The 24,905-nt window shown below is 35.3% G+C and overlaps 1 protein-coding gene across 2 annotated transcripts in view; it reads left to right on the forward strand.

The window, feature by feature from the left end:
• The first annotated feature begins 6,166 nt into the window (after positions 1 to 6,166).
• Positions 6,167 to 24,905, forward strand: part of RBM46 (RNA binding motif protein 46) — a 23,987-nt gene continuing 5,248 nt past the window's right edge. Inside the window, exons 1-4 of one of the 2 annotated variants that reach the window (XM_014535025.1) lie at positions 6,167 to 6,322; positions 8,052 to 8,519; positions 9,000 to 9,782; positions 23,301 to 23,360. In XM_014535025.1, the coding sequence (XP_014390511.1) occupies positions 6,172 to 6,322; positions 8,052 to 8,519; positions 9,000 to 9,782; positions 23,301 to 23,356 (1,458 nt within the window). In that variant the 5' untranslated portion in view covers positions 6,167 to 6,171 and the 3' untranslated portion in view covers positions 23,357 to 23,360. The remainder of the gene's footprint in view (positions 6,323 to 8,051; positions 8,520 to 8,999; positions 9,783 to 23,300; positions 23,361 to 24,905) is intronic. The other variant, XM_005860500.2, reaches the window with a different exon arrangement.

The following is a 24,905-nucleotide window of genomic DNA, read 5'->3' on the forward strand; positions in this document are numbered from 1 at the left end:
CCCTCGCCTTCCCTCTGAGATTCTGCAGTCTGTTCTATGCTTCTATGTCTCTGGATCTATTTTGTTAATCAGTTTATTTTGTTCATTAGATTACACATGAGTGAAATCATGTGATACTTGTCTTTCTCTGATTGGCTTATTTTAATGCCTAGCATAATACTCTCCAGGTCCCTCCATGCTGTCTCAAAGTGTAAGAGATCTTTCTTTTTCTTTTTTTTTACTGCTGCATACTATTCTATGATGTAAATGTACCACAGCTTTTTTATCCACTCGTCTACTGAAAGGCACTTGGGCTGTTTCCACATCTTAGCTATTGTAAATTGTGCTGCTATGAACATATGGGTGCATACATTTTTTCTGATTGGTGTTTCGGGTTTCTTAGGATATAGTCCTAGAAGTGGGATCACTGGGTCAAATGGCAGGTCCATATTTAATTTTTTGAGGAAACTCCATACTGTTTTCCCTAATGGCTGTACCAGTCTGCATTCCCACTAGCAATGTACTATTGTTCCTTTTCTCCACATCCTCTCCAGTACTTGTCATTTGTTGATTTGTTGACGGTAGCCATTCTGACAGGTGTGAGGTGATACTTCATTGTTATTTTAATTTGCATCTCTCTGATGATCAGTGACTTTGAGCATTTTTTCATTGTCTTTAGGCCATCTGTATGTCCACTTCAGAAAAGTATCTATTTAGGTCCTTTGCCCACTTTTTTAATTGGATTGTTTGTCTTTCTTTTGTTAAGTTGTTTGAGTTCTTTATATATTTCAGATATTACCTCTTTATCAGATGTATCATTGCCAAATATGTTCTCTCATACAGTGGGCTCCCTTTTCATTCTGTTGATGGTTTCTTTTGCTGTGCAGAAGCTTTTTTATTTTGATGTAGTCCCATTTGTTTATTTTCTCCTTAGTTTTCTTTGCCCTAGGAGATGTATCACTAAACATATTGCTATGAGACATGTTTAAGATTTTCTGCCTATGGTTTCTTCTAGGATTTTTATAGGATTGGAATTTTGGTAATTCTCAGATTGATTCTAGAATATTTTAGAATGAATATAAGATATTGTATGCCATTTTTAGATTTGATTTATAATTCTCTGAGGTTCTTGAATTTTGGCTCTTTTAAAAATGTATTTTGACTAAGTATGATATTAAAGTTGATATCTTTAAACTTTGTTAATTAGATATGTGTATATGTTTGTGTGTCTATTAATCACTTGAGGATATCTTTATTTATTTGAGAGAGAGAGAGAAAGAGAGAGAGAGAGAGAGAGAGAGAGAGAGAGAGAGAAGCATTGATCGGTTGCCTCCCATACTCGCCCCAACTAGGGATAAAACCAGAAACTTAGGTATTTACCTTGGCAGGGAATTGAATGCACATCTTCTGGTGTTTGGACAACACTCCAACCAATTAAGCCACCATGTCAGGGCTTTGTGTATATATTACTTTTGTTTTAGAGATTTTAAGATAAGGAGACATTCTTTTTTAAGGGGGAAAATGAGATTGTTGACTCACCATTGTGTTTTGTACTTAAGTGATTTTTAAAGTTTTTCTACTATTTTGATTGAGATTTCTTGTCACATACTTAGTCTAGCATACCTAGTCTTTTGCATTCTTTAGTAAAAGAGTCTTTACTGTGGGAACCAGTCTATTATTTCAACATAGACCCTGGATAATATCTTTAAAAATCCTATATAATAAAGAGGTAATATGCAAATTAACCCTCACACTCTCACAAGATGGCTGCCTATGACCAGGCCAGCAGGGGGGTTAGTGAGGGATGACCAAATGACTGAAAAAGCAGGCTGCGTGGGGCAACCAAGCCAGCGGGGGGTGGGGCAGTTGGGGGCGATCAGGCCAGCGGGGGGTGGGGGACAGTGAGGGGTGATTAGGCGGCCGGTGCGGGGAGCAGTTAGGGGCTACCAGGCTGGCAGAGGGGGCCAGTTGGGGGCAGTCAGGCAGGCAGGCAGGTGAGTGATTAGGAGCCAGCAGTCCAGGATTGTGAGAGGGATGTCTGACTGCTGGTTTGGGCACGATCCCCGGAATCGGGCCTAAACCGGCAGTCGGACATCCCCCCAAGGGGTCCCGGATTGGAGAGGGTGTAGGCCGGGCTGAGGGGACTCCCCCCCCGCCCCACACACACACACAGTGCGTGAATTTCGTGCACCAGGCCTCTAGTATAACATAAAAGACATAGATTAACCCAAAAGATATGTCTGTAAGGTAATGTAGGTGTGGGTTGGGTAGATGGGAACCTTTGCCCTCATGCAACCCAGATTTTAAACCATAGAAAGTTTGTAGGTGTTTTTGTTTGGTCTATACAGTTTTTGTTACTGTTTTTTTCCTTCATTGTATTAATTTTTAGTTTCTCTCCCTTTTATTTTTGACCTTGCAATACTCTGTTTTCAGGGAACCATGAATGTCTTGTAGAGATACTGCTCTCCAAAATGCAGGCTTAAAGCATAGAAGGCATCTAACTGGATGATGATGATGATGATGATGATGATATTAATATTTCCTGGATTGTAAGTCTTTTTAAGGCAGGTTCTACAGCAGGGGTGGGAAACATCCAGCCTGTGAAATCATTTGGTCTGGCATTAGGGGTGAGTTAAATGTTTGACCAAATATAACAGGCTAATTTTTAAATTGATGCTTTTGTATGGCCTGCAAATCCTATATAATAAAAGCCTAATATGCTAAGTGTCCGGTCATCTGGTCATCTGTTCAACCAATCAAAGCGTAATATGCTAATGATATGCTAAGGCCACTCAACCTCTCTCTGTGACGTGCACTGACCACCAGGGGGCAGATAGTCAACCAGTTGCTATGACGTGCACTGACCACCAGGGGGCAGACGCTCCAACTGGTAGGTTAGCTTGCTGCTGGGGTCTGGCCAGTTGGGACTGAGCTAAGTGGGCTGGACATGCTCTGGAGCCCTCTCGAGGTCCCTTCCCGGCCCCGATTGTGTACTGGTGGGGTCCCTTGGCCTGACCTGTGCCCTCCCAATCCAGGACCCCTTGGGGGATGTCGGAGAGCCAGTTTCTGCTTAATCCCACAGGCCAGGCTGAGGGATCCCAATGGTACACAAATTCGTGCACTGGGCCTCTAATGATGTTATAAATATCCAAATGGCCCTTGGCAGAAAAAGGTTCTTCATGGCTCAACTCTCTTTGTATTAAATTTTGGAAGGGATGCTAAATGCCACATGGTCTAGCAATGCATCCTTTGCTTTACTCTCTGCAGCATGTGCAGCCCATGTTTGAATGCTTTTATTTTGGCAGGAAGCTGCCGTCTGTGGCAGCCCTTTCCGATATTGTACAGTCCTCACTGCTTAGTAGAAAGTTATATTGAGGCATACTTTGTTCCAGGTGCTCTCCATTTGTGGTTGTAGTTCTACCCCTTATGGTTAGCAATATGGCTGAAAATCCAGTTAAATGACTGGACATGGGAAACATTCAGTAAATCTGTATAGGATTGAACTGAATTGTGAAATTTGACTCATTAAGTTTTTGAATTAAGATGTGGAACTAAATATATCCTGGACTAAAGTATGAACATGATTTTCCACCAGATTAAGTTTTGGTCATGCCATTTTTGTGCCTGTGAGTGTGAACATGTAAATGCCATTTATGTAGTTGTGCAGTTGTAGTATGTACATGCAGGTCTTTGGCTCTCAAATTTTAAAAATAGAATTCACATAAAAATATGCAGATTTCTGACTTCTCTTATAAAATTGGAAACTGGCATAACTAGGAAAACTGGATTTCCTCCCTAACAGTTTGCTAAAATTGAGTAGCCACGGCCCTTTTCTGAGGATACATGGACTTTCTAATTAATTAAGCACAGTCCATAGCACATCGTAGAGTGTTGTACTTTGCCTTTCCACTCATTTAACATTATTTGTCAGGGCCTTGTAGGCATTTGAGATGATCTTTTTGTGGATACTCAAACTTAATGTGTCCAAAACTGAGTTCTGATCTTACCTCTAAAATCTGCCCCATTTCAACCTTCCTCACTTCTCTGCTTTTCATTGCTCAGGCCAGAACTTTGGTGTTATCCTTGACTTAATTCTGTTTATCTCAAAATCCGTATCCAGTCTGTCAGGAAATTCTATTGGGTATACCTTCAAAATACCTCTCATATCAGAAACTACTTTTTCCCTCCACCACAACATCCCTGGTCCATGCCACCATCATCTCTCACCTGAATTTTAGTCATAGTCTTCTAATTGATCTCTGCGTCCACCTTTACTCTACTACTGATTTCTCAGTACAATAGCCAGATGATTCTTTTAAAATGAAAGATCATATTATTCCTGTGCTCAAAATCTATAGTGGCTCCTCATTTAGAATAAAAGCTGAAGTCTGTGTCATGTGGCAGCTTGTTACCTCACTGAATTCGTCTTTTACTATTCTCCCCCTGGCTGTACCATACTGTTCCCCTTGCTATACTTTATATGTGCAATGCACACTTCCATTTTTGGGTCTTTTATTCTCATTTTTCCATTTGTGTGGAATTCTTTCCCCAAATAATGGCATGGCTAGGTTCCCTAATTCTTTACTCAAATGTTACTTTTTTAGTGAAGCCTGTACTGGTTATATTTTTAAAAATTGCACCCTTTCTTTTCCTACCAACCTCCCCCTCTTACCCTATGTGTGCTATCCCTGTTCTTCCCCCACCCTCCCTACTATTTAACTGCTTTTAACATATATTATTTATTGCTTTTATTATCATTTGCTTTTTCCACTGGAGTAGAAGTTATATAAGGGAGGAATTTTGGTCTTTTATTTACTGATGTATCCTAGATAAAAGAATAGTTCCTGGCATACAGTAGATGCTTAATAAACATTTGTTGAACAAGTGAATGAATTTGAGTTCCCTCAGGCCCTGGCTTCGTCAGGAAGGACAACTTCAGCTTTGTCAGGAAGGACGTCCGAAATGACATCCAGAAGATGTCCGGTCTAATTAGCATATTACTCTTTTATTATGGATTGGACAATATTATTTTATCAGAAGTTAATATATATTGTTTTATTATATATTAGTACATTTATAGTGCTTATATGCAAAATACTATTATTTAAAAATATGTCTTTATTGATTTTTGAGAGAGAGAGGAAGGGGGAGGAATAGAGAGATAGAAACATCTATGAGAGAGAAACATCAATCAGCTGTTTTCTGCATGCTCCCTACTGGGGATTGAGCCTACAACACAGGCATGTGCCCTGACTGGGAATCGCACTGGTGTCCTCTTGGTTCATGGGTTGATGCTCAGCCACTGAGCAATATTGGCCAGGGGCAAAATACTATTTTAAGCCCTTTATGCGCAATACTGACAACAATCCCGTGAGATAGAAACCATTATAATCCACATGTTAGAGGCAAGTAGACTAAGGCAAACTTGCCCAGAGTCACAGCTAGTAAGGGGAAGAACCAGGATTCACATTTAAGCAGTCATTTAGTAACCTGAGTTTGCTCTTAATTATACCATATTCTCCTTTTTTTTAATTTTTGGAAATAAGCCTTCTATTACACGTATTGCAGATCATTTTGCTCTGTTTGTAATTTTCTTAGATTTGTGGAGGGGTTTTTGTGTGTGTGTGTGCGTGTTTTCTTTTGTTTGCTTGTTTGTTTGTTTTTGCCTTCCAGGTCTTTTCCTTTGAAGTTTTTCTGTTTATTTTTTAGAAGAGTCTTCTTGATTCTAAGATTTAAAAATAAATTTACTGATTTCCCCCATTAGTTTTGATTTGTAGTAGAACCTTAAGATAATGGGACAAGACGTAAACCTTGCACTGTATCGATAGATCATATATTCATTGACAGCAGTATTTTTATTTTGTTACTCCTACTACTTTCTTTTCCTTTTCCAAATCTCACTTATTTGTTTCCCCATTCTTGTTTTTGTTGCTCCTTTTATTGTTCTCTTTTTCACTTTCACCTACCTTTCTTGTAGCTTAGGCCTTGTAAAGGTACTGCTTAATTGACATTAAAAGAAGTTTCCAGTTTCCATTGTAGAGAACTTTGCGGGGGCAGGACTACAGTGGTCACCAAATGTAGCAGCCATAACTATCCTTGACTTCTTGCATCCCAAAGTAATGCTTCATAGATTCCTGATGCTCCATGTCATAATCACTGTTTTTTTAATACTTTGTTTTAGGAACTGCAGCCATGAATGAAGAAAATATAGATGGAACAAATGGATGCAGTAAAGTCCGAACTGGTACGCAGAATGAAGCAGCATTACTTGCTCTGATGGAAAAGACTGGTTACAACATGGTTCAAGAAAATGGGCAAAGGAAATTTGGTGGTCCTCCTCCAGGTGTGGATTTGTTTATGTTAAAAAAAAATGGAAGCTTTAGTATAGTCATTTTCATTATGTGTATATCTTTACAAGTATCCCAAACAGTAGCTCTATTTTTTGTAACTGCTTTTAGACTCTAGCAATAATTTTTTGTTACTCCTCACCCGAGGATATTTTTCCAATGATTTTTTAGAGAGAGTGGAAGGGAGGGGAAGAGACACACAGAGAGAAACAACGATTGGTTGACTCCTGCATGTGCCCTGACCAGGGCTGGGGATAGAGCCTGCAATCAAGGTATGCACCCTTCACCCTTCAGTCCATGGGCTGTTACTCTATCCATTGAGCCAAACTGGCTAGGGCAGCAATAATTTTTAATGTTAGGGAAAAGGTAGATTTTATAATGTTAGGCATGTTTTTCCATTACAGTTTTCAATTCTTTTGGATTAAGAAGCAGTTGAGCCCTAACTGGTTTGGCTCAGTGGATAGAGCGTCAGCCTGTGGACTGAAGGGTCCCAGGTTCGATTCTGGTCAAGGGCATGTACCTTGGTTTCAGGCACATCCCCAGTGGGGAGTGTGCAGGAGGCAGCTGATTGATGTTTCTCTCTCATCGATGTTTCTAACTCTCTATCCCTGTCCCTTCCTCTCTGTCAAAATTCAATAATATATATATATAAAAAGAAGCAGTTGAGAAAGAATAGGTTGGTTTAGAAAGAAGTCAGGATTGAGTCAGTGCAGAAAAGGATACTCTAGAAATTAAAGGGGAGGTCTTTGGGAGGAATTTGAAAGACCAGTGAGTAGAGGGAGGAGTGGTGTCTACACTAGATGCAAATCAGATGCAAACATAATCCTATATAATAAAAGGCTAATATGCAAATTGACTGAACAGCGGAACGACCGGTTGCTATGATGCACACTGACCACCAGGGGGCAGATGCTCAACGCAGGAGCTGCCCCCCTGGTGGTCAGTGCACTCCCACAGGGTGAGTGCCGCTCAGCCAGAGCCGGGCTTACGGCTGGTGAGTGCAGCGGCGGTGGTGGGAACCTCTCCCACCCTCCCCAGCAGCGCTAAGGATATATCATCCATTGGGGAGCGGGCCTAAGCTGTCAGTCGGACATCCCCCGAGGGCTCCCGGACTGTGAGAGGATGCAGGCTGGGCTGATAGACCCCTCCTCCCCCCAGTGAATGAATTTCATGCACTGAGCCTCTAGTTAGATATAATGTTTTGTTTTTCTACTAATAGCCAATGCATTTTCTTTGCTCAAAACCCTCCAATTAACTTTCTATCAGACTTAAAATGAAATCTTGGCCTCTAGTTACATTGATGACCACATTACTTACCACTTTACTCCTCCCTCAAGTACATGTTAGCCATATAGCTTGCGTGTTCTGAGTTCTAATATACAAAGCACTTGCTTTTTCTTCTTCCTGATATATCCTCAGAGCTCATCCCCTCATTTCATTGAGGTGTCTGCTCAAACTTCATGTTATCAGACAAGATTTACCTGACTACAAAAACTAACCCTTCTGTGGCTGTATTTTTATAGTACTTACTACTCAGTCTTCTTTCTGTATTGAATATATGCTTCACGAGGGAAGGTGTTTCTGTTTTTTTCAGTGTTGGATCCCCCAGCGCCTAGAATAGTGCATGATACAAAGAAGGCTCTCTGTGCATTCGTGCAATGAATGAATGAATAGTGAATATAAATATCTTATTAAAATTTATCTGTACTTATTTTTGTCTTTCAGGTTGGGAAGGTCCACCTCCACCTAGAGGCTGTGAAGTTTTTGTAGGAAAAATACCTCGTGATATGTATGAAGATGAGTTAGTCCCTGTATTTGAAAGAGCTGGGAAGATATATGAATTTCGACTTATGATGGAATTTAGTGGTGAAAATCGAGGTTACGCTTTTGTGATGTACACTACAAAAGAAGAAGCCCAGTTAGCCATCAGAATTCTTAATAATTATGAGATTCGACCAGGGAAGTTTATTGGTGTATGTGTAAGCTTGGATAATTGCAGATTATTTATTGGAGCTATTCCCAAGGAAAAGAAGAAAGAAGAAATTTTGGATGAAATGAAGAAAGTTACAGAAGGAGTTGTAGATGTCATTGTTTATCCAAGTGCGACTGATAAGACTAAAAATCGTGGTTTTGCATTTGTTGAATATGAATCTCACAGAGCTGCTGCTATGGCCCGGAGAAAACTAATTCCAGGTAAGCCTATCCTTTTAAAGGTTATTTTTCCATATTCCCTCTATTGTAAATATTAAAAATGACAGTACCTTATAGATCAATATTATGAAAATATATAATGCCTTTAGAGGAATAAGGATTAAGTTAGTAAGTAAATGAAGAAGTTGTTTAGATGAAATAAATAATTATTTATAATTTACTGATTAATGGATGATATATTTATAAGTTAATTGTTGCTTATTAAAAATTCAAAAGACAATGTCTAATTCTTCTAATGATCTTTCTTTGAAGTATATTTGTTCGTTTAGTCTTAAAATTAATTTCACCATAAGTTCTGATTAGGTTTGCCCTAGTAAATTTTCATGTGAGTGGGATACTATAATACTTAACCAAATATATTGATATGTATTTGAGTTTCCGCTTCTTTGGAGAAACAGATTTACTTAACAGTATTTGACTTGTGTTTTAATTGTCTTCAGATTAACTTATTCTTTTTTGTAGGAACATTCCAACTATGGGGCCATACCATTCAAGTAGATTGGGCTGACCCAGAGAAAGAGGTTGATGAGGAAACCATGCAGAGAGTTAAAGTTCTCTATGTTAGAAATTTAATGATCTCAACTGCAGAGGAAACAATTAAAGCAGAATTCAATAAATTCAAACCTGGTGCAGTTGAAAGAGTAAAGAAACTTAGAGATTACGCTTTTGTTCATTTTTTCAACCGAGAAGATGCAGTGGCTGCTATGTCTGTTATGAATGGGAAGTGCATTGATGGAGCAAGTATTGAGGTAACACTGGCAAAACCAGTAAATAAAGAAAATACTTGGAGACAGCATCTTAATGGTCAGATTAGCCCCAATTCTGAAAACTTGATTGTGTTTGCTAACAAAGAAGAGAACCATCCAAAAACTCTAGGCAAGCCACCAGCTCTTCCAGCTCGTCTCAATGGTCAGCATAGCCCAGGCCCCTCTGAAATTGATAGATGCACTTACCCATTTTTTCCTGGAACAAAGCTTACTCCAATTAGTATGTATTCTTTAAAATCAAATCATTTCAATTCTGCAGTAATGCATTTGGATTATTACTGCAACAAAAATAATTGGGCACCACCAGAATATTATTTATATTCAACAACAAGTCAAGATGGCAAAGTACTCTTGGTATATAAAATCGTTATTCCTGCTATTGCAAATGGATCCCAGAGTTACTTCATGCCAGACAAACTCTGTACTACGTTAGAAGATGCAAAGGAACTGGCAGCCCAGTTTACATTACTTCATTTGGGTAAGTTTAAAAATACTTTAAATAATATTGTAGAATATGGAATATTATAGATTATTTATAAATTTATTTATTTTGAATTCAACATTAGGGGTGAGTATTTAACATAAATTTTACCTCAGTTTTATGAATTTGTGGTAAATTTCATTGAGACTTTCCTCCTATAGAGACTTCTATGTTTAGCTTATTTATTTTTTAAAATATGTTTTTATTGATTTTAGAGAGAGAGGAAGTGAGAGGGAGAGAGAGAAACATTGGTGTGAGAGAGAAACATCCATTGGTTGTCTTCTGCACACCCCTTACCGAGAATTAAGCCAGCAACCCTGGCATGTGCCCTGACCGGGAATGGAAATGGAGACTTGTTGGTGCATGGGAGGATGCTCAACCAACTGAGTGAGCCACACCGGCCAGGGCTATTTAGTTTTTTAAAACATTACGTATTTACTTTAGAGTTTATGATTCTGTTTCATTAGTTTGTTTTGCAATGACTGATCCTAATTTGCAATAATTTCTATATAAGTTACAGGGTTTGTTACTTAAACCACTTTCTTTGGTAAAGCCTACCCAGTAATCTTTTTTGAGGGTAGGGGTAGGAAGTTGGTAAAATCAGGCATTTCAGATGGGTCATTTGTAGACACAGCCTTATGCTCACCAATCTGGAAATTACTCATGAAAGACAAAAAGCATTAAAAGATGTTTATGACCATTAATTTCAGGCTTTGAAAAAAGTAACTTTCTCTAAAACATTTGAGGGATAGTTAAGAAAGGCTTTGGATCCTTTTGTAGTTCATAAGCGTGATGATTGGGTGTTCACACTCTTATGTGGGATGTGCCTCCCACAAACCTTGTTACATCTTCAGCACACTTTCCCTCTGACATAAAAAAAAGAAAGACTTTGGGCCATATGCTAACTAAATATTTGGCATTGTGAAGGAAGAGATGTAATACTGCTCTGGTGTTTTCCTACTTTCTGTTTTTTGGTGTTTTGTTAGCTACCCCCTTCCCACCAGTTTGTTTCATTTTTCAAATTGCAGCTATATATTTCAGTTGGTGATGACTTTGTGCCCCAAATAATATTTATTAGAAGAATAGTAGTTTCTTGAAAATCAACTATAAAAAGGAAAGATTACAAACTAAGGATTATAATTGTGTTTTTTTATTGCAGTAGTCAAACTCGCTAAGCTTAAAATTGATTTGTTATATGATTGCAGAATTGTACTGAAGCTTATATCCATTTAAAATTGATATCCTTAAATTTGTTAAGATAATAAAAGAAAAACATTACCAAAAGAGAAAGTAATTTTTACATGTTATTTAGATTTGCTTATCCATTATAGCCACTCCCATGGTATTATGAATATTTTTAGGAGATTCTGATTTGGAGATCTGGTCATAACTTTAGGACTGAAGGTAGAGTTCCCTTCAAGGAAACTTTTCAGTACTGTCCTTAGTTATTATTTTGGAAATATTTGGTAATTTTAGTCATTTAAGTTAATAAATTATTAGGTATGGTTTCCATCAATGTACATAATAGAAACCTTCCATTTTTCTTTTAATAAAGACAAAGTTAAATATAAAATTAGTTGGGTAGCAAATAATTCAAATTAGGGTTTTTAGAGAAAAATGGATCAAATTATTCTTTTGGAGTAAATATAGATAATTAGTTGCTGAGCAAGATTTTCCCAGGATACTTGTATCTGATCCAACATGGTAATGCTGAAATATAATTTATTTCTATCCTCACTTATTTCCCTTACAAATTTAACTTAAATATGATTCTTAAAACATAGTCTCCTTAGTTTATTTTATGTTAGATTTTTCTGTTTAGACATGGTTTCTCCATCTGGTTCTCCCATAAAGAAGATCAGATGTTAAATGAAACCGGAGGTTTTTCATCAGCTTTTAATTTAATATTAAAATGATTTTTTTTTTTTTACTTGAGTACTAGGGCCATAGTTAACTTGTTATAGCTTTTAGTTCCCAAAGAAAACCCCTGTTCAGGTACAGTATTCCCTGCTTGATTATGTTAATCAGGAATAAAATTAACTTCAATAAATGAAATCCTTAGAGGGCACAGGCAGTTTGCTTTATAGTCATCTATTTCAGATTTTATCAACTTCATATTAAAGCTTCTTATAATAAAAACTGGAACAATTTGTGTTTTATATATTTTTTCAGTTTCTATTCACCATCAGAAAAAAGAGCTAAGCCAAATATAAGCCAAAATTTTCAATTAAACTCTACGGGCTTGCTTGGATGCAGTATACAAGGCCTGAGGCCTTGTCTGCAGACAGTAACAGAAAAATCCTTATTGTAATTGTCTAGAAATTTGAGTGAAGGTTGAGTTAGAGGCAACTGAGGAGAAGGAGAGAGGGAATTCAGGATGTGGAAGAGTCAGAGATCAGGGGTCTAGGAATTTATGATCGAAAAACAAATGTCAGCCTTTCAGTTGTCATTTAAGTCATGTCAGGTGCTGTAGACAGCCAGGAGATTATGTGATGCCACATGGCAGGTTAAGGATAGAGTTAATGTCATTGTGGTGATGATCTGATGTGATTTTACCTTCTATTAATTGAGTATCTGGACTTTTAATTGGATGGTTCAGGGTTGAGATCATGGTGGTAGTGTTGTGTTCTTAGAGGGGAAGGGGTGTAGTGTTTGTTACTGCTATCTTGCTAAATATTTACATGTTTGAAGCCTTAGATTTTTCTAAGATCTTGAGAGGTTATTGATTTGTTGTGGAGTCCCTCAAATAGAGTTCATTAAGTATTAAATAACCTTTGGCTCTATTTTATTAAATAATTTGAATATAATTTTCTAGTTAGTGAATTTAACTATTATTTTAAGATGATCTCTTTGAGTGTAGTAATTACTTTAATATACTATTAATTCTTTCAACTTGATGCTATTTTTTTTAGTTTGATGCTATTTTGAACATTATTATTTAATCTTACCTTGATCTTTGTTAATTTAGTTTTTTATTTCAGAGCTCTTTAAGACTATACTTTTAATTTCCACTTTGTTTTGGCATTACCATGTTCATTTTTCAAGTTTGAAAAAAAAGTAGACTTTATTTAGTTAAATTAAGACTCTCATTAGTGTTATGAGGAAAATAGAAGTTTTTTAAAGGGGCACTAGGCATCTAAATGAGTACTAGAAATCTGAGAGTTTACTTTTAGTGACCATTTAGTGCTCTTACCAGAATCCCAGAAACACTTGTTATATAGTCCCTTAACATTAATTTTTAAAATATTTTGGGGTTTTTTTTTGTTCCCATTTAAAGTGAGCTCTATTTTAAGCAAAATGCCCTTAAATAGGAGGAAAGCTGGAATTAATGCCAAAATTGAACCCTCATTTTTCTTTTACTTCAAAGTTAGAGACTGTCTTCATCCTCATAATGTCAGAGAATAACCTCCCTAACCTCAACCCATAGGATAAGAAGTTGTGTTACCTGGTTATATTTAGGAACTTGTAATAAGTGGGATACTCATTGGATTTAATGGGTGGAATACAGAGTTGGGGCATAGGAGATAGATAGCTCTATACCAAATATTTGATGTATGGAGACTTCTTGGGTCATTTAATATCATCTTTTTAAATAAGACTTCTGTTTCAAAATACTGTATCTTTAATAATAGATCAGACTATGAGTGTGAATAATTCTGCTATTCTTAAAATTTTGCCTCTGTTTTGAATTGGGGCCTTCCATTATTGCCACTGCTTTCTCCTGGAGGATTATTCATCATCTAGGACTGGAATAAGCAAAATCAAGGAGGTAAAGAAAAGCTCTGGAGAGTTATAATTTTGAAGAAGAAAGTCTTGGAGAATACTTACTGGAAGGAGGGAGGTCACCTCAGTGTGTATTGCTAATTCATCTTGAGAGATATTTATTAACAACTCATTCAGGCAAGGCATTTATTTTCTTGTTTCTATGTTTGTAATACTGATGAAGTAGGTTTTTTTGTTGTTGTTGTTTTGTTTTTTTACTTGGATGACCACCTAAAGTTTTAAGACAGGGATGAAGAGCCTCTTGTTACAAACCAGCTTATGCCATTGATTTAATTTAATCTGAGTATTCTATTGCTTTGGCCATGACTGATGAAGTTTAATTAAAGAACAAATCTTTTTTGAATGCCTTTCCTGTGCTAAGTGTACTTCCTAAGCAATCTGTAGCTAAAGATAAATAAAACATTGTTTTTGCTCTTACGGAGTCACAGTCTACTGAGGAAGGCAAGCATAGGGTATTTTGGGAGTACAAAGAAAGGGCACACCTCACACCTGATCTTTGTTGTAAATGGTAAGAAGAGTTTATGGTCAGAGAGGGACACCACATAAGCGAACATTTAGAAAAACAGCATGGTGGTGGGTTAATGGCAGAGTTCTATATAATGTTTGTTTTGGTAATTTTAGTTAGATTTTAATAATTGGAAATTGAAAGTAAGTAGACTTTAGTTAATTGAAATTTCAGCAGTTCTGCTTTTTAAAACTTTGCAAGTACTGTATTTTTTTTATTACAACTATGTTGATATTACTTGCTTTTCCTCTGAGCAAGTACTTTTTTTTTTCTAGATTATTCTGGTTTGTGTGGACCATTTTATGTGTGAATATTCATCTTTTTAATATTTTCCTTTTTCAATATTCATTTTATGGCTGGCGTGCATATTGCTTCTCATATTTGACTTTGTAATTACATACATTATTAGAATCTTTACTTTTTTCTGGACAGTGAGTGGTAAAGTATTTACCAAGTATGATAATCACTATTTGTTCTATTTTTTAATATTTAAATTCGATTTTGATTTGTTATCACTTATAACTTGGTTGAAAGTTACAAAATAGAAGACAGCAGGATGAAGGAATAGTATTCTGAGAAGTTTTAATGTGAAAAATAAGGTGCTTTTTTCTTATGAGCTGTCATTATTTCCAGATTGATGGGCAGAAATACAAAAAATCAAATTTTGATTTTAGAAATTTGCCAATAAATTGCTTTGAAACAAAGAGAAACTTTCAGTGTTTGGTTTTTTTTTTAATTTAAGAAATAATTTTAGGAGATTCTTAAGCTAGGTACCATATATGGTACTCTATTATAATGAAAATACTAATTACAAATTATTAGAAGAAAAATGATAGTTTTAGAAAGTTATTCTTTCCTTTCCAGTTTTAATTACAGATTTGACTATCATGATAGTATTTCAGACTGATATATTAAAGAACAAAATTTGCTAAGTCTGCTTTAATTCACTTAGATAAATAAGAAGTAGCATCAGCATCAACATTTTATACTTTAGTTTGTTTCCATATGATCAAGTGGTGAGACAAAATTTCCATTAACTCAACTATGTGTCTTTGACCCTCCATGAGGGCCCAATATTTATGAAAATATACTTCTATTCCTCTTGAAATTTAAATATTTTTTCTAACAGGCCATCATGTGGTATTCCTTATAATTTTTATCGTACTAATACTTGTATTAACAGACCATAGTTATTATGGAACTAGAGGCCCGATGCACGAAATTTGTGCAAGAGTAGGCCTTCCTTCCCTGGGCTTCCCTCTGGCCCCGGCTTTATCCAGCAGGATGTCTGGAATGACGTCTAGTCTAATTAGCATATTACCCTTTTATTATTATAGATTAGTACTGTGAGAGAAGCAGCTTATTTAATACAGTGGGGCCTTGACTTATGAGTGTCCCGACTAACGAGTTTTTTGAGATACCAGCTGTCTCTCAGCCGATTTTTTGCATTGAGTTGATAGAGTAATTTGAGTTAACGAGCTCCTTAACGAGCTTGGTCTCAGAACGAATTAAACTCGTAAGTCGAGGCCCCACTGTACTAGAAACCTGGTCCACGAAATTTGTGTGCTTGGGGGGGCGGCCCTCAGCCTGGCCTGCACACTCTTGCAGTCTGGGAACCCTTGGGCGATGTCCGACTGATGGCTTAGGCCCACTCCCCACAGCAATCGGACATCCTTAGCGCTGCCATGGAGGCGGGAGAGGCTCCCGCCACTGAGCCTGGCTTCTGGCTGAGCGGCGCTCCCCCTGTGGGAGCTCACTGACCACCAGGGGGCATCTCCTGCTTTGAGCATCTGCCCCCTGGTGATCATTGCACATCATAGCAACTGGTCGTTCCGCTGTTCGGTCGATTTGCATATTAGCCTTTTATTATATAGGCTATTAATGAGTAATCGAGTAGAAGCACAATAACCTACAGTCTCAGCCACCAACAAACTGTGACCTTGGAATGGCAAATGAATCATTTACTCTTTGTGGACCTCAGTGCCTTCAAATATGAGGGTTTTATTTGGTGAACTTAAGTACTCTCTTATCTTCCCAATTAATGGTTTTGTTTAAAATATGGTTAAAAATCTTATGAAGGACCAAAAATAATACTTGAATTTTTTTTGTCTACCAAGATACATACTTAAGTTCAAATAGTTGAAAATTAAGAGCTACTTCTGCATGAATTAACTCTCAATTTAATATTCCTTACTTTATACAATTCAAAGCTTATATCTGTCTACTTTACAGCAGAACAACTGGATTAAAAAATAAAAGGTTCAGTCAGTCACCTGTTTTATTTGTATGCACATGTAATTGCTTTTTGGTTATTTTCTTACCTGAATTTGTTAATTGTAATCAAAACCAAGATTTTATAAAACTTAATTACTTAAAAGTTTTGAAATTAATTTTCTTTTTATAACAGAGAATCTAGGAAAATGATGTATATTAAAACATATCATCTGACCAGTATTTTTCCATAGCTGTTATTAACTGGCTAAAGTGATCATGTGATTTCATTTACTTTTATGCATTTATTTAATCATGCTTGATTCTCTATTATCTTATAATTTTTTCAACATCTTTAGCTAATACTTTTCTAAAATACTTTTCTAAAATACTTGTTCTTATTAATACAACAGTTTTAACAGTTGCTACTGCTTTATTAATTTATAAATATAACATCTGATTTTGTCATTTAATATTTTAGAAAATAATGCTTTGTAAAATTTCCCCTTTTGAGTTAATGTCACAATAAAATTTGCCTTGTATGTTCCATTCTTATACATCAGTAGCAATTCATAATTTTGCCACATGGTGTCACCTAAATATATTTTTTAGCCTAGCTATGAATAGAATTTCAGTGTTGTATTGATTTTTCTCTCCTTTGGTTTGCTTATTTTGGGGGGTTTAGAATCAGTAAAGTCTCTGTGAGAAGCTGCACGTAGCCTTCAGCCTATTACGCCTTTTTCTCTGCTTCCTACTTTAGTAGACAGTGATTGCTTACGCTACAGCAGTATAATTTAGTGAATGAACTAGTAAATGGAGACAGAAGTTGTTTTGGAAAATAGGTTTTACTGCGATGAAATTTATTCAAGTAATTGTCTATACTTTTAACCACTTAAAAATTACTCCAGGTCAGTTGCTTCTGTGCCTTTCAGTTAAGATTAAATATAGAATCTACTCTTTATTAGCTAATTTCAGTTACATTATATATCCTGGAGTAATACATCCTTTATCTAAGACCTGGTAGTGCAATCCCTTCAAGAATGATGAACTTCCCTTGGTGATTTAAAACAAACAAAAAAAATAAACTTTAGTTTCCTTAACTAATTAGAAGCTTTAAATAACCAGAATATTAATAACTACTTGGTTTTTCTTGTTCCTTAAATTTGTAGTATTTGGCAAAACATATATTAGTTACTTGTGTGCCATTATTTATCTCATGGCAAGTGATATTTGAGCTATTAAAAATGGCCTATATGTAGACTTTTATATGCACAATACATATTTTATGAAAATGATTTATTTGACTAGCTATATACCTTCTTGCATTGCTGTGATTCAGTAAATATAATATGTATACAACACTGATAATGATCCTATATAATAAAAGCTCAGCAACCGAATGGTGGAATTACCAGAACAACTGGTCGACCAGTGGGCAGACACTCAGTGCAGTAGTGGGAGTGCCGCTCAGCTACCCGGGATGAGCAGCGCTCCCACAGCAGGCTGATCCCTGCAGGCCACACCCTCCACCAGTGCATGAATCCCGTGCACTGGGCCTCTAGTTTATACTATAATTGTATCTATGACTTTGGTTAAAAAGTATATAGGAATGCAATCATTAGAAACATCAATCTGTAATGCCTGATATTTTGGTGAATTTACTCTGAAATCCCTCTTTTGTTGTGTGTTTAAACAGTATAGCTTGATTTTTATACAAAAAAATTAATTCTGTTGACACTCTGACTCTTGAATAAATAAAAAATGTAAACTGTTATGTACAACTCCAGCTTCTTTAGTAGATATCTATGTTGACCTTCACTTTTTCTTCTCTCTCTTTTTTTTTAATTCTCTCTTGAGGATATATTTTTTTTTAACTTTAGAGAGAGGGGGAAAGAGAGGGTGAAAAACATCATTCAGTTGCCTCCCTATATGCCCTGAATGGGATTAAATCCGCAACCTAGGTATTTGCCCTGACTGGAATTGAACCCACAACTTTTTTATGTACAGGATAATTCCCCAATCGTTTGAGCCACCCAGCCAGGGTGACCTTCACTTTTTCTTTAGCTTTTGATTTTCTTTTACTGTTTTTCTAAGGATATTATTACTAGAGATACTTCACTTTTTTAAAACCTTCATAATTCTGTTTTCTAGATAGATTGTTATAATTATGACTGCAAGGTCATTAACTTTTTTCTTGTTACCTTTGTTTCAGCAATATACAGTAGGTCCTCGGGTTACGTCGGAGATCCGTTTCTACGGCGCGACATAACGCGATTTTCGCCATAAGTTGGAACCCACCTACATAAGCACCTATGTCACTCACATGGAGCACATACACAGCAGTAATGAAGTGAAACAGTAAAAAAAATTTAAAAGAAAGATAACAATTCCTGATCTTTACTTGTGGTAAATAAATAACAAAAAACATAAAGCACATATGTATATACGTCGAAATGATGGAACTTTTTTTTTTTATAAATAAATGGGAGATGGCGATAACCATGAAACGACGTCGAATCCGATGTAACCCGAGGACTGTCTGTACTAGTCTGCTTGTTTGCTGGTTATATTATGGGGTAAACAAATCAATTTGCAGTATATGTGTCATATATGTGTTTGGCTTTTTTTTTTCTCTGCTATATTAATTTTTGGTCCAATGATGATCAAATCTGTAGTTGATTTATGAAAGTATTGAATTATTTTGGGCACAGAATTATAAGGCTCCAAGTGAGTCATTATGAATCTTTGGAAAAAAGGTTTAAAATTGTATTCTGAACTATATAGCTATAATTTTTACCAAGAGCAAGAGTTAAATAATTCAAGCAGGGAAATGTTAATTAATTTAAATGAGTCTCACCTGTGTATATTATGTTTCTACATTTGTTTCCTTGAAAGATCACAAATTGTTTCCTTGAATGATCAAGAGTCCCTTGAGGGATTCCTTGGTATGAACTATAGGTATGTCATACATAGAAATAGTAATGACAGAGCATTGGAAAGTTATTTCTTTTGTCTTATGAACTAGAGGGAAAGAGGAGATACTAAACAAGAGTAGAATTACCCTGTGAAAGCATTCTCTTAGCTTCTGAGGGGTATTTACAAATATGATGAGGTAGCCATGATTTTTTCTTCATTTCTTATGATTTATTTAATAGTAGACTCAAGATTTTTAAGTTTTTGCATTGAAATGAATCTAGGATATCAAAGCCAGATTGAGTCATTCTACTCTAGAGATTCTCATATTTTAATAATTAAATGCAAAAAAAGGTATGTAGTATTCAGACTAAATTTTGTTCTGCTTAGAGTATATATCTGGAATTTTTTTTTTTTACTTTACTTTTAGAGAGAGAAGAAGGGAGAGAGGGACAGACACAGACATTGATGTGAGAGAGAAACATTGATTGGTTGCCTCTGTATGAGCTTTGACCAGGGGATCAGGTATGTGCCCTGACTGGGAATTAAATGTACAACCTTTTTTGGTGTAAGGGACGATGCTCCAAGCAGATGAGCTACCTGGCCAAGCTTGTCTTAAGATTATGTTTGCTTTGGGCATCAGAGTTTAATTAAACCTTGACAACTATGGAGGACTTGGAAACTGTAATATGAAGTAGGACAGTGAACAACTGAAGTATTTGGGGATGTTTAACCTGTACATACTAATATTTACAGGGGGAATATGATTGGTATCTTCAGATGTTTGAAGAGTTGGCACATGGAAAAAAGACTAATATGAAGCTCCAGGATTTGGAATTTAGTCTAATTGAGGAAAGTTTCAGGGAGGTAGATTATGCTTTTATATAACCCAGACCATGTAAGCTTTTAAACTACTACTAAACAAAACTTTAACTTTTTATGATTTATTTTAAATATGTTTATGTTGTTAAATAAATGCATGGGAGAAGAAAAGGTTTTGTATTAGACTCTTAAAATTCGGAATTATCTTCCTTACACCTTTTGGAGTATATTATATTAGTCTTGTTATTCTGAATTCCTCTGAAAAATTGCTTTTTGAAAATGTTATTTAAGGAAGTTTGTTTTTGGCATTATTCTCATGACTCTCTTGTTTATTATTTACTCCTTTAGTCTTTCTGTTCTCATTGTTAGTTATTAACTGACAGCTGGCTGATTGTTAATCCTTGTTAATGCAGAGTGGAACGAAAGTAGGTTTCCAGTACATAAAACGCAGAGCTTATTCTTGTATTATTTATTAATTTTTATATTATTTTCCATATGAACAATGATAAATCTACTTTTGCCCCATGTTCTATATAAGTTAATTAACAAATACTGAATATTGCTTTGTATACAGTCCAGAGAATTGCTGTAGTGAATCAGACACAGTAGCTACTTTCATAGAGTATACATTCTATTGAGGAAGACTATTATTCAGTTACAGTTCAGATAAACACTGAAGTGTACAGGGTGTTATGAAAATGTATAATTAGATGATCTGACCTAATTTGAGATGAGAGGGTCAGGAACTAGAATATTGCATTTTAGAAATAATTTCAGCAAAAGGAGATTTAGTACTTTAAATTTAGTACAGTACATACACTCAGAATTCCTGGATTCATATCCCAGCTTTATTACTTATTTGGAAAAGTTACTTTAACCTTCCTGTACTTCAGTTTCTTCATCTGTAAAAATGGGAATATTAACTATTTATTTCATAGGGTAATTACATGTACTTAGTTAAAATTGTGTAAAAGGCCCACAACACTGCCTTTTTTATTTTAAAATGTGCCATATAAGTACTGAAGAATAGTATTCAGAAAACAAAGCCAAAACATTGGAGTTTCCAATAATTAACAATAAATATTATTACTATAATAATTAAGATTCTTTGAGCACTAATATGTTAGGCATTGTGCTAAATGCCTTTATCTAATACTTTATCCTGATGATATCAGAGATGAATATTTTAATATCTATACTTTTTTTTTTAACAAATAAAGAAACTGAGGCTTCAGTAGATTAATTCGCCCAGGAACCCCAGTTAGCTAAGAGGTGTGCTCTTAACTACTATTCTCTCTACCTTCACATAATTCCAATGAAAAACTGACCTTTGTCTTATGTTAAACATTTGATAACACATGGTGAACATGTGGGACATTATTGGCAAGTTATTTTTCTAACAATTAAAATACACTGAGATGGGATTTTCCCCTCCATGTTTTACCTCCTTTTCAGAAACAGTTTTGTCCCCATCAAACTTGTAAACCAGACCATTCTAGTATAATGTGAACATAGGACATCTGATTGAATCCTAAATGAATCATTATAAGTTACAAAGATCTTATGAACATAATCTTGTTAACAAGGTAGCTTTGGGATTTTAGGTTTGCGCTTGGGTAAGCATTGCCACTGGAAGGCATATGTGTCAACATGGCAGGTGATACGTGTTTTTCTCCATCAGATACTATATAGAATGGTAATAGTTTTTAGTTAATACACACTTATACTCATTTACCATTTACATATTTATAATTTCCTTTGCTCTCTATTCCTCCTACACTTCCAAGCTTCCACTATGATTGTTTCTTTATTCTGGCCAAAGGACATTAATTTTTATTTTCCTTTGGATATGTTTATGACAAATAACCTCAGTATAATTTGCCTGAATATTTCTTTAATTTACCTGCTTTTTGAAATGGTATTTTTACTTGATAAGCAGTTATTTTCCTTTAGCCCTTCGAGGTTATACTTCCACTAATTTTCTTCTGGCTTCCTTTATTTCTGTTGAGTAGTCAGCTGATATTTACTTATTATTGCTTTGAACATAAACTTTTTTTTTTGCTCTCTGCTACTTTTAATATTTTTTTATCTGTGATTTTCAGAAATGTTACTATGATGGACTTATGTGTACTTTCTTAGTTTTTATCTTAATTGGGACTTTACACTACTTCTAAAATCTATAGATCAATGTTTTTCACCTGTTTTAGAAAGTTCTAAGTTATTCTGTTTTCAGGTATTACTTTTGTCCCATTCTCCTTTAGATGGTATTCCAATTACACATATGTTAAATCTTTTTACTATCATCTTTTCTTGCCTCTAAGATCCCTCTTCAGAATTTGCCAGTCCTTTTAGGGGAAATATTCCTTCAAAAGATGTGCATACTTCTCTGAGTTTTCTTCTTTGTTTAGGACCTCAATCCCATAATTCTTTACTGCCTAGGTCATTCTTAATGCTTTCAGGTAGATATTTTTGCTTTTATAATAGTCTACATTTTCAAGTTCTCACTGGGAGGATTGATTAGTTAGTTGCCTATTTGATCATGTAAAAATAAAAAAGAATATTGTGACTTTTTTCTACTGAGTTATAATTTTAAGATGACTATTTTAAAAAATCTACACTTTTCTGTGGATTATCAAATATTTTTCATTTGTTCATACTTTTAGGCACAGTTTCTCAGTATAGACTTGGATATACATTTCTACTAGAAAGCTTTAAGGCACATAAAGAGATGAATGCCTAAAATGGATGACTGTCCAGAGTTGTACTACATATTGTTAAATTAGGCTTCAAGTAAATAAAGTTTAGCTGTTAAAAAGAAAAATGTTTTTTAAGTTTAGTGTTACTTTGGCCATCCATCCATCTCTTTTTAAGGCCGAAGGAAAAGGTACTGATATTTATCAAATTCATTTAGATTCTTTGGCTATCTGCTTACAGAAACTAGGTAATTTCATTTGTTTTTAAAATCCTTGATTTTATTAGTATAGTAGTCCTTAGAAAAACAAACTAAGAAGGACTTGATTTATAAAGAAAGATATGTTTTTTTTCCGGTAATGTATTAACTCATAATTTTCATTCAAATAGCAGTATACTGTTGTCTTTTTCCATCTTCACAGAACTTCAGAAATGATAACTATTTGTCACTTGTTGCCTTTTCTCTAAATTTATTTTCCTATTTACTGATAAAAAGTTTTAACTAAAATTGTCAAGGATTCCATGCACTCCCAAGATAGGGATAACATCAATCTAAAGACTCAACTCTCTTCTGTCTTCACTGCTTACAGACAGGGAACACAATCTCTTCAGCCTGGACCTATGTAGAAGAATTTGGAGAAAATAAACAGGTAAGAGAAAGTCTCTTAGGAATATTAAATGATATATTTAGTTTTCAGAAAGCCAATTTTAAGTTATTCTTATAAGGAGAAATAAAATTCTCCAATAAAACCTTGTGAAATATTTTTATTATTATAGTTTTATTAATTATAAACCCATTAAGCAAAGTTTTAAAAAGTTAAACTGGTTTCCGTATTTCAGGTCTTCTCAAAACTTTTAACATGCCTAGTGTACATTTTAAATCACCAAGATGGTAAATTATATGTTAAAGTCGATGTAGTTGGAAATGGGTATGTTATGTATATAGATTATCTAGCATTTCTCAAACTTACCCAAAAATAGAACTTTAATTATTCTCAAATTTAGTAATCTAAAATTATTGTTGATAGGATTTAGAATAAAAGTTATATTTATGAGGATTCACTCTATAGTTTTTTCAACATGGAACTGAGAAGGATAAGCTTTAATAGGAAATTACAGGTAGTTTATAGTTTGAGTAAAGATTATTACTATCTAAACTCCTTTTTACATGTAGAGGCAAAAAGAATGTTGTGACCCTAGCCGGTTTGGCTCAGTGGATAGACCGTCATCCTTTGGACTGAAGGGTCCTGGGTTTGATTCTGGGCAAGTGCACATACCTTGGTTGCAGGCTTGATTCCCAGCCCTGGTTGGGGCCCATACGGGAGCAGCCATTCGATGTGCCTCTCTCATACTGATGTTTCTCTCTCTTGTCTCTTTCCCTCCCTTCCATTCTTTCTAAAAATCTATGGGAAAATTTCCTCGGGGGAGGATTAACAACAACAAAAACTGTTGTGGTTGTGTGGGTAGCAAACCATATACTAACTAGTTCTGTGTTCTTGAATAGGTTACTTTACCCTTCTGTGCCTTAATTAATCCTGTTAAAGAGTAAAATAATAGTACTTACCTTGTCAGGATTAAATAGTGTTGATAAGTGTATAGTTATTTTTAGCACTTAGTAAGTGCTCAGCATATAATAGCTTTTATTAATATCATGCTGCAGATTCAAAGAAATACATTTGTTATGCTTTAGACATAACTGTTTTTATAGATATTAGCATAAAAATTCCAATATATGGTATTCCCAGAACTAAAGGGTGTCCCAAAATTCACGCAAGACGTAATTTTGATAGAAAACACAGGTTTATAATTAAAAATTGTAAATTTTTTATTGATTCATAAAGTATACAGTATAGGGTTATGTATGGAATAGCACATCGGGTAAATGGCCTCCACGGTTTTGCTGGCACATATGCAAAGCCGTGGTCTTCATTGTCCCTGCTCCTGGGCCATAATTGGTACTTGGTAATGCTTACCAAATTGAAGGGATTGAAATCAAAGGGCAACAGATATTAGAATCTGATTCAATAAACCAAGTAAAATTAGGCTTTTTAATTTTTTTAATATATTTTATTGATTTTTTACAGAGAGGAAGGGAGAGAAATAGAGAGTTAGAAACATTGATGAGAGAGAAACATCGATCAGCTGCCTCCTGCACATCTCCTACTGGGGATGTGTCCGCAACCAAGGTACATGCC

This window comes from Myotis brandtii, unplaced genomic scaffold (assembly GCF_000412655.1).
Source record: "Myotis brandtii unplaced genomic scaffold, ASM41265v1 scaffold136, whole genome shotgun sequence".
Taxonomy (NCBI): Eukaryota; Metazoa; Chordata; class Mammalia; order Chiroptera; family Vespertilionidae; genus Myotis; species Myotis brandtii.